We start from the raw sequence: 10,949 nt of genomic DNA, 5'->3' as shown, positions 1-10,949 counted from the left end.
GACCGACACAGAAATAACTTATGTGACCACACTGAGAAACTCATCGTATGACCCTTTTTCATTTCATTTGCTTTTGATTCATTTGGTCCTTTGCCCCCGGAGCTATTGTGTTTCTGAAAAGAGTCCAGCGGGTCATGCATAGTAACTCATTGACGGAGAAGAACCATAGCTTTGTTTTCAGTAGGATCGGTTTAATTTTCCATTCAAAAGGGAGTTGCGGCGTAGCTTGTTGCCCGCTTACCAGCCTCTGTAATGTAATTGGATCCTTGTATTGTAATGCACCAACCAACAGATCTTTGTTAGACCCTTGTTGTCTATCATATGGCCCATATGATGTGACGTGCATGCTGGTGTATAGATTTATGCGTATCTTCTAGTTTCGAATGTACAAACTCTACTTATTTCATATATCCAAATATTTTGGTTCGATTGCAATTAATGTGATCATGTTTTTCCTCATTAGGTGCAAACCTGAGGCTGGCAAATTTTTTATCTGTATCTGGTAATGAATTATGTGCAGATTGTGGATCTCCAAATCCAAAATGGGTGTAAGTTCATTCATATTTTCTAATTATGCATAATCTATTATTTTCTCTAATTAATCAAATAAAATTCGCAACCAGATCTGCAAATCTTGGAGCATTTGTATGCATCAAGTGCTCTGGAGTACATAGAAGCCTTGGAGTGCATATATCAAAGGTACTAACCTCATTACAATAATATTGTATGCTAATGTATTTATTTTATTTCTTGATAAATTACTGGATCAAAAAGTCTACCTCTATTTTTATCAACCAACTCTTAACATATTGTTGCAGATATTATCAGTGAATCTGGATGAGTGGACCGAAGAAGATGTCGATACTGTGATAAAACTCGGTGGAAACACTGAAGTAAATTTGAAATATGAAGACAGCATTCCAAACAACTGTAGAAAACCACAACCCGATTCTTCCATAGACGAGCGTACTGATTTTATCAGGTAAGTACAAGTGTTACAGGTGGCAAATGAGTTGCAACTTGTAACCATAGTTATGCCCAATGAATATTCATAATTGTCATAATAAAAAATAAAAAAACTTGCATATCTTTTATATATTTTTCTGAACTATATTAATAATACACAGGAGAAAGTATGAAATGCAACAGTTTTTAAACACAGAGGAACAGTTATCTTGTCCGTTTAATCCAGCAGCGTTTCACTGCAGTTCAGCGGGTATAACTTCTGTAGTGGATAAAAAATATATAAATAGTAGTATGCGTGTGCATAATATTGGTCAAGCAATTCTCAGCAACAGAAAAAGAAAAGATGTTGAACAAAAGCCTGCAAAGAAAAGTAACTCGACGGTAATTACTTTTATATGTTAACTTTAGAGGTGGAATAATGGGCAGGTTGGGTGATGGGTAGGTCTGTAAACGAACTAAACGTTCAGAGAGAAGGTCGTATATTTGATAAACAAACAAGCATGAATACTTTTTTGTTCATTTAGTTAAAGAAATGAACATGAATACATGTCTTGTTCGTTCATTTATGTTCATGAACTTTCGTTTACGCTCATTTATTTAAATTCATTTATGTTCGTTTGTTAATAGTTAATACATGCATTTCATTATTTTGGCTAATTATAATTTGGTCAAGTTTTAATGTTCGTTATCTATCTCCAGTTATGTTTGTTCATTTACGTCCATGAACCATTTGTTTATACTATTAATGTACAAACATAAATGAACACAAACATGCTCGTTTCCTTAAGGAATGAGCATGAACACATGCGGTTAATGCTACACGAACAAACACGGACACACTCAGTTCGCGTTCTTTTGGTTCATTTACAGGCCTAGTAACATGTCAAAGTATGTTTGGGTCAAAAGGGCCATTTTTTGTACAGTTCAAAGTGGGTTAGGTTTGCATGAAACATTTTTATCTGCAAAATTTTGAATTATGATAAATATTTAGTGTGTGAAATTTGACTGCGAGAGTTATATTATTGCATTGTTTCAATATGACTACAAGAGTTTGAGAAGATTTGATATTCAACCACAAATGGAATTCTCTATTAACAATATTATATATACAAGGAATAATAACAAACTTCCTAAACTTTAGGAGATGACCAAATTTAGGAGATATATACCAATAATAAAAGATACATAAAAATATTTATCTAATACCCCCCTTCAATTTGCAAGGCGGTGGACCAAGGCGAAGCATGGATCGAAACGTCTCAAAAGAGGCGTGCGGAAGACTTTTAGTGAATATATCCGCCACTTGAAGATTGGTAGGCACAAACTTCGTATACAACTTTACTGAATTAACAAGTTCCCTAACAAAGTGGTAATCCAAATCAATGTATTTCGCTCGTTTGTGAGAGACAGGATTTTGTGACATGAACAATGCACTCTTGTTATCACAAAGTAATGTCGGCCTATCAGGTGGCAATGCGTAGAGCACACGTAAAAGATGAGTAATCCAGACAATTTCAACAGCAGTATTTGCCATGGCGCGGTACTCGGACTCACAACTGGATCTAGAGACCGTGGGTTGCTTCTTGGCACTCCAAGAAACAAGATTGCCACCGAGAAAAATGGAGTAACCATAAGTTGATCTTCTGGTTTCAATACACCTCGCCCAAAGCATCTGAATATACAAGAATAAGGTTTTTGTGAGGACGAGAAAAGTGTAGACCAAATGAAACTATGCCTTTAACATAGCGAATGATTCGTTTAACAGCCTGAAAGTGATCAACAGTAGGGGCCTGAAGGAATTGACTGACTTGATTCACAGCATATGATAAGTCCGTCTGGTTATTGTCAAGTATTGTAAAGCTCCAACAAGGGATCGGTAAAGAGTTGCATCCATAAATGGCTCACCATCCGAAGTGAAGGACTGATGAGGAGCAAGAGGGGTGATGACCGGTTTGGCGTGAATCAATTCCGAACGTTGAAGGATGTATGTGGCATACTTTGTTTGGGATAAAAACAGACCATCAGTAGTGTAAGCCACTTTGAGACCCAAAAAATAGCTTAGATTTCCAAGATCTTTAATTGCAAATTCCTTGTGTAGCCGATCCACAAAACCATGGATAATATCCTCACAATTTCCGGTAAGGATTAGATCGTCCACATAGACCAACAAATACATTAAGTGAGCCCCCTGTTTGTAAACAAATAAAGATGTATCCGCACGACTACATGTGAAACCGAAGGCTAAAAGAAAGGAGCTTAGGCGTTGAAACCACGCTCTTGGAGCTTGCTTTAAACCATACAGGGCTTTGTTGAGCTTACAAACGTGATTCGGATAATTACCATTAACAAACCCGGGTGGTTGCTCCATAAAAACCGTTTCGGTTAGATACCCATTCAAGAAGGCATTCTTGACATCCAGTTGATGCAGGACCCATTTGTTTAAAACAGCAAGTGATATAACGATACGGACAGTTGAGGCTTTAACCACCGGACTAAACGTGTAAGAATAGTCTAATCCGGGGATTTGAGAGTACCTTTGAGCCACAAGACGGGCTTTATATCGTTCAATCGAGCCATCCGACTTGTATTTAATCTGGTATACCCATTTCGAGCCAACAACATTTGCATGAGCAAGTCGTGGAACAAGAGTCCATGTAGCATTTAGCTTTAAAGCATCCAGTTCCTCATTCATGGCTGCCATCCAAAGAGCGTTTTTGGCGGCCGTCTTAACCCTTTTGGTATGGATTCAACATAGAGAGTTGTGTGTAATCCACTAGTCGATAAAGAGGCCAGGTATGCTTGATGTTTCGGTTTAAATATACCCGCTTTTGCACGAGTAACCATACGGTGTTGATTGACGGGCTGTTGGTGGGTGATGTTAACGGGTATTTCAGGGGTGACGGGTGATGGGTGGACAGGAGAGGGTGGAGGGATTGGATCTGGTGTATTTTGTGGTGTGATAGCTGGGGAGGGGTCGGCTAAATTAGGAGGTGGAGATTGATGGGCTGGTGTTGGAGGATATTGTGGTGGGTTGGTAGGCTTGGGTGGGGAAGTGTGAGCCATATGTGGAGGGCAAAGGGAACATGGAGTATGATGGGTCTGAGGCTGGATTGGAGGTGTGGAAATAGGAACGGGAATGGAAGGCTGATTCGCGGGTGAATTAGTTGGGTTGGGAAAATCATCAAGAAAACTTTAAAGGTCCAAATCTGTTGGGTTTGAAGGGGATTTAACGCCTTCAAAGGGGAAGATGGACTCGTTGAAGCGCGCATGCCGGGTAATGTAAATCCGCAATGTAGATGGATCAAGACACCGGTACCCTTTGTATTGAGTGCTATACCCAATAAAAACGCACGGTAAGCTCCCCGGGGCAAGTTTGTGAGGTGAGTAACTTCGGAGATACGGGAAAACTTGGCAACCGAAGGTGCGAAAGTTATTATAGGTTGGAGCTTGTGAGTATATTAACTCAAATGGAGATTTGTTATCGAGTATTTTTGTGGGTAACCGGTTTATGATATAAGTGGCCGAAGCAAAGGCGTCCGTCCAATAGTGAGCCGGAACATGGGCGTTGAAAAGCATTGTGAGTCCGGTTTCAACAATATGTCGGTGTTTGCGTTCGGCACGACCATTTTGCTCGGGTTTGTATGGGCATGAGACACGATGGAGAGTGCCATTGTTTTGCAAAATTTGTTTGACCGTATGATTTAGAAATTCCGAGCCACCATCGGATTGGAAAATCTTAATCTTTCTAGAACATTGGGTTTCTGCCAACTTAATAAAGGCCTCAAGAATTGGGTAAAAACCGGTTTTAGTTTTAAGTAGATAAAGCCATGTAAAGCGGGAATAATCATTAACAAAGATAACGTAATAGCGATAACCGTTAACCGATTCAATTGGTGATGGACCCCACAAGTCACATTGGACTAAATCTAACGGGTGTAATGACTGTTTTGGGTTGAGTTCAAAGGGCATTTTATGACACTTGGACAATTGACAAGACTTGCAAATAATGGGTTTAGGCAACAATGAAGTAACATATAAAAAACCAAGTCTATGTAGCAAAGAAATAACATCAAACGAAACATGTCCAAGGCGATTATGCCATGTTTCAAAAGAAACTTTATTTAAAGTACTATGTTTAGAAAAAAAAGCTCGGGGTCCCTCTTTTAGCACGTATAGCCCGTTCTCACAATGCCCTTTAGCCAGAACCTGCTTTGTGTGACGGTCCTGAATAGTAAAAAAAGGGTGAGACAATAAGACATCAACAGGAAGATCAGAGGTAAGCTTATTGATGGATAGTAAACGTTTAGTAAGATTTGGAACAACCAAAACATCACGAAGGGGCAAACGGTCATTAATAAATGTTGTACCAATATTTGTAACAGGAAGAGAGGACCCGTTACCAAAGGTAACATGCATATTACCTTGATGGTGGTGAGTATGCTGAAGATTCGCAGTGTCGGGAGTCATATGAGCAGTCGCTCCCGAGTCGACATTCCAATCCGGAGTGTCGTGAGTAACATGGCATTGAGCGTGGAATGCTTTAGCAATGTCTTCTTCGGCGTTAGGTGAACGAGCGGAGAAGGTGTAGGTTGGGCAGTTGATTGCAAAGTGGCCATATGTACTGCAAAGTTGGCACAGTGGTGTTAGACTGCTAGAGCCACGGCCACGGCCTCCACGTGAATTTCTTGAACCACCTCCACGATAGTTATAGTTTCCACGACCCCGACCCGAAGAAGAAGTAGGTCGTCCGTGCTCTGCTTGAAATGCAGCAGCAGGTGTGGTAGTTCCATGAAGGGTCCGCAAGAATATTTCATGGCTCTCGGCTTGAGAGATGAGATCGCGGAAGGCTGGAACAGGTTTGATGGCTTTAATGGTAACGGAAAACGACTCAAAGGACGGACCGAGACCATAAAGAAACCAGTGTAGTTTGTCCATCTCGTGAACGGCTGACCGATTGCAGCTAACTGATCACAAAAGGATTTAAATTGTCGACCGTAATCGGCGACGGAGGAAGTACCTTTAGTTAACTGGCGAAGAGAATCTCGAAGAGTATATGCTCGTTCGATGGAGGTATTGCTATAGGCGTTTTCCAAAGCCAACCATATGTCTCTGGCTGTGGATAAGCCGAGCACTTCGCACGCCGCTTCTTTCGAAAGGGACGAGTTCAGAAGAATCGTGGCACGCTGATCTTGTTCTGTCCACATGGCGAGTTCAGGATTGGTGATAACCTTGTTGTCTTGAACAATAGTGGCTGTTGGTTTTGGGGAAGAGCCATCCACGATGGTAAGAGTTTCTGATACGCGAACACGGGGGTCACGTGACTCTTCCATACAAGGTAATTTGTGGAGGATAGTTTAACGGGTATAAGATGCAATAGGGTGTTCATTGGAAGAGATTGATCGAATGAGGAAGGAGTCATGGCAGAAGGAAGAGGAGGGCAGGGTAGAAGAAGGGTGGCGGCAGTATAGTATAGGTTAATTGGCTGATACCATGAGAAGATTTAATATTCAACCACAAATGGAATTCTCTATTAACAATATTATATATACAAGGAATAATAACAAACTTCCTAGACTTTAGGAGATGACCAAATTTAGGAGATATATACCAATAATAAAAGATACATAAAAATATTTATCTAATAGAGTTATATTTGTTGGTTTGATAAGTGTTTAGTGTGTGAAATATGATCTGCAAAATTTAACTTATGATAAATATTTATAGGCCTCTAAATGAACTGAAAGCTCAGTGAACGGTTTGTAAATTGTTTGGCAATAAGTTTGTGTTCGTTTATTAAACGAATGAACATGAAGATTTTGTTCATTTGCTTAAACAAAAGAACATGAACACATGTCTCATTCATTCATTTATGTTCGTGAACGTTCGTGAATATTCATTTATGAAGATTTTGTTATATTCATTTATGTTCGTGAATATTCGTTCATTTGCGTTCATTAATGTTCATTAGTTTGTTCGTTTGCGCTCACTTGTTTACTTTCATTTATGTTCGTTAGTTTAAATGTGTATGTTTAAGTTCGTCCGTTTAAATATTCAGTTAAATGTTTAAGACCGACTACAATTTAGTCTAGTTTATTAATTTTCTAGGCCCGACAGATTGATGTTCACGTTTAATTTTACTTGTTGTTCGCTTGGTTATGCTTGTTCATCTATGTCTAGTTATGTTCGTTAGTTTATGTTTGTTTATACTATTAACAGGCGAAAATAAGCAAACACATACACACTCATATTCTTAACGAACACGAAGATAATGTTCGTGTTCGATCGTTTTTTGATTAAAGTTAAATACACGAACATGTTGGGTTCATTTACAAGCCTAGATATTTAGTTATAATATTAAATTATTTCAATAAACTTAATATTGAACTTATAGGCAGGTATGGTGGAATTTGTTGGTTTGATAAAAGTCAAAGTGGTCAGAGGCACTGACCTTGCCATTAGAGATGTGAGGAGTAGTGATCCTTATGTTATGCTCTCATTGGGAAACCAAGTAAGCCAAAATTTCAATATAAACCTTGTATTTGTCTTTGATGCATAATTAATCGCTGTCGGTGCGAAAATGAGAAGATCATTTCATTTGACTGCAGTCGGTAAAGACCCGAGTAATAAAGAACAACCTTAATCCTGTCTGGAATGAGAGGTTAATGTTGTCAATCCCTGAAGATGTCCCGCCTTTAATACTGGTAAGTCAAAAGTATGTTTATGAAAGTTTCTTGGAAATATTAATATTTGCCATTGTAATAGTATGTGTAAATGACACTTTTACCCTTTTGCAGAGCGTTTACGACAAGGACAAGTTCACAGAGGATGATTTTATGGGTGAGGCCGAGATTGATATCAGACCGTTGGTTTCTGCTGCTAAGGCTTTCGAGAATGGTAACGCCAACGAGTTATCAAAACAACTTGAAAAGGTGACGGAAGAGAAAGACAAGTATACCCTCGGTATGATCACGGTGGGGGACGGGAAGGCAAAGCAAGAAATTGCTCTACAACTGCAAAATGTTGAAAGCGGTGAACTAGAAATAGAGATTGAATGTGTGCCCCTATCCCAATAGCAAGTTGATAGATAGATATATATGACCGAAAACTTAACTCTATGGATTGTGATTATCACGAGTTGTTTATGTATTTTTTCCTACTAAAAGGCGATTAGGATGATTAATGTTCTTGTGTATGTTGCACATTTTGTTTATGGTGTGAAGTGAATACAACTGCCTCTTTGATATATATATCAAAGGAAGTTTGTTGGTCGTTTAAAAAAGATCGTGTCATCTTACATTTTTAATGAATTTAAATCCGTGTCTATGAGGTTTAAATTTTTGCGTTATGCTAGATGGTGTTTTAGTTGTCAATGTGCGATGAAAAGGTGATACGCGAAAGTATATACATACGACGTGAATTTAAATAGGAGTTTCATGTAACTAAGTGGACGTGTGAGTTAAAGTTAATACACAATTATTGTGTATATATATATATATGATATAATCATGTCCATGTATAACATCGATTTCTTCATGACGTTACTTTAGGTTCTCACATAAAAAAAATATCTAGTGTAGTAAAGGTAGAATGAATTATACGAAGACTGATTATCAGTTTGGTTTTCCTAACTTCATAACAAAACCCTTTTGTGGTATTTTAATTCCTTTTTTATATTAAAACCGTTCAATCATAAACTCGCTGCAAGTTAATGTGAAGTCAGTATGTATCAAGTTACGACATCGAAACTAAACAAAAGAAACTAATAAACCCGTCAACGCCAAAATATAACAAATTATCATACGTGGAACCAAAAAGACCGGCATGTTACCATTGCGAACCAACACAGATTCGGTCTATATCAACGGTACCAACACAAATTCGTTAACACAAATTAGTAACCCAAAAAAAAAATATTTTAAAGACGGGCTAGGCATCAAACGTTGAAACGTAGATTACCAGACGACGATGGGATATTTTTAAATAATGAAAAAAGTTTTGTTCATTGTAAAGACAAACTATAAAAAAAATATGAAAGCAAAGTTTAAGAAAATATTTTAATTAGTTGACAAAAAATTGTAATAAAAGAAATAAAATTTTTAGTTTTATTTATGAAATTATGATTATTGAATTAGTGGTTATAATTAATAAAATATTATAAAAATAAATAGTAACTTTGTGACAGGGATTTAATATTTGAATCTTCTTTTTAATATATATATATATATATATATATATATATATTAATTGGGAAAATTTCACCAAACAAAAATCTTTCAAAAGTGTTCGAGTCACTCATGCACATTTTGCCCAAAACGGGTCTCTAAATCTTTAAATTGAGCCTCATCGAATATTTTTGTGCCTCAAAAAGGTAATTGAAGAGAAGATGCGAGGGTTTGGGATTTGCAATATATATGTAGTTATATTTTAAAAATTAAACTAAAATTTAAAAAATAAAATTCACGTCACTGCTCCATATCAGCATAAAAAAAGTTGTTAAAAACTATAATTTAATAAAATATGAAATTGAGTGATTTAATTAGAACATTTTTTAACTTGAGTGATTTAATTTAATCACTTTTAAAACTTGGTTATTATTTTATAAAGTTAACATGTGTAAAAATGTATATATTTTGTAAAGTTAAAATAAAAAGGAAGACAAAAATAAAAAGTGTGAAAATGATTTGTGGTCACACAAAAAACCCTAAAAGTTCAAAAATAATAATAATAAAAAAATCATAACTCAAAATATAAAAAAAAAACCGGAAAACTTTTAAAAAACAAAATGTTTAACTCATCATTCCTGTTCCAAAAAAATGACGAAAAGACACAAAGCCGAGAAAAAAGACAATGATGAAAATTAACAAAAGACACAATTATAAATAAAAAAAAAGACAATAGATTGACACAATGCGGAGTAAGACAACACAATATAAAAAAAGACACAATTACTGACGAAAATAAACAAAAAACACATTGATAAACAAAAAGACACAATAATTTTTTTTTCTTCAACATTATGCTTTTCTTTTAGAACGAGTAAGGCGGGAGAAACGTTATCATTTTTTTTACTTCTTATGATTTTTATTAATTTTTTCGAGGGTTTTTTTCCTTTTAAATTATTCTCACCCTTTTTATTATTATTTTTTTTATATAATAACATGACCCATATTTTGTATTAAATGAACTTATAAAATTAAAAAGAAACTCACATGTGGTATATTCATAACGTATTTAATATTTTAAATATATATTTAGATGGCATGTCACATGTATAATTCAAGTAATGATGTTTAAAGTTAAAAAGAAACTCACATGTGATATATTCATAATGTATTTAATTGTATATTTAGATGATGTCACATGTGAATTGCCGAATTGGAACCCATTTTATATATATATACATTTTTTGAACGGCAAATTAGGACCACTCACGGATTACTGGAGTATCATCGTGTCACCAGCAGAACCACGCGATCATATCCATCTCCACTAGGCAATAATGCCCAACCACCAATTCAGGAAGAAACCCAATAAATCTTGGGAAAACCCCTTTGTGGGATTTGAACCCAGGATCTTATGGTCCCTAAGCCTTATCCCACCACCAAGATGACACTAGGCTATAAAGCCATGGACGGAACCCATTTTATATATCTTTTAAGTAATATGATTGAGTTATTCTACAAAGGTCAACAAAAATAAGAAGTATGAGAAACCATAATTAATTGACATGTGTCAAGTAGAGACTAAAGGAAAAATATATAAAAGTAATAATACACATTTTCTCTCTCAACATGCAAGTCACATGTTAATTCCCCAATCATTTTTAAACGTCTATAATTTTTTCATATGATATTTAAAAAAAAATAAAATTCACCGTAATAACAAACGTTTTTTTTATCTTTAATATGAGGATTATTTTATTATATAAAAATATAAAAAAATTATATCATTGTATCTTTTTTGCTTACCACTGTGTCTTTTTT

At 36.0% G+C, this 10,949-nt stretch overlaps 1 protein-coding gene across 1 annotated transcript; it reads left to right on the top strand.

The window, feature by feature from the left end:
* The first annotated feature begins 362 nt into the window (after window positions 1–362).
* On the top strand, window positions 363–8,044 carry LOC143560544 (putative ADP-ribosylation factor GTPase-activating protein AGD11). Its single transcript, XM_077048827.1, has 8 exons — window positions 363–366; window positions 464–548; window positions 624–699; window positions 819–982; window positions 1,128–1,347; window positions 7,358–7,474; window positions 7,572–7,667; window positions 7,761–8,044. Exons 1-8 carry the CDS (start codon window positions 363–365, stop codon window positions 8,037–8,039), a joined length of 1,041 nt encoding a protein of 346 aa, XP_076904942.1. The 3' UTR covers window positions 8,040–8,044.
* Window positions 8,045–10,949: the final 2,905 nt, after the last annotated feature.

This window comes from Bidens hawaiensis, unplaced genomic scaffold (assembly GCF_021521415.1).
Source record: "Bidens hawaiensis isolate Kalapana, Puna unplaced genomic scaffold, B.hawaiensis_p1.1 tig00020377_1, whole genome shotgun sequence".
In the NCBI taxonomy this organism is placed as follows: Eukaryota; Viridiplantae; Streptophyta; class Magnoliopsida; order Asterales; family Asteraceae; genus Bidens; species Bidens hawaiensis.
This window is presented reverse-complemented; position numbering and strand designations above follow the sequence as displayed.

Bases quoted from the DNA above. Each gene is read 5' to 3' on its own strand.
- LOC143560544 (XM_077048827.1), top strand. The intron at 549-623 runs GTAAGTTCATTC...ATTCGCAACCAG, and splicing joins TCTCCAAATCCAAAATGGGT to ATCTGCAAATCTTGGAGCAT. The intron at 700-818 runs GTACTAACCTCA...ATATTGTTGCAG, and splicing joins TTGGAGTGCATATATCAAAG to ATATTATCAGTGAATCTGGA.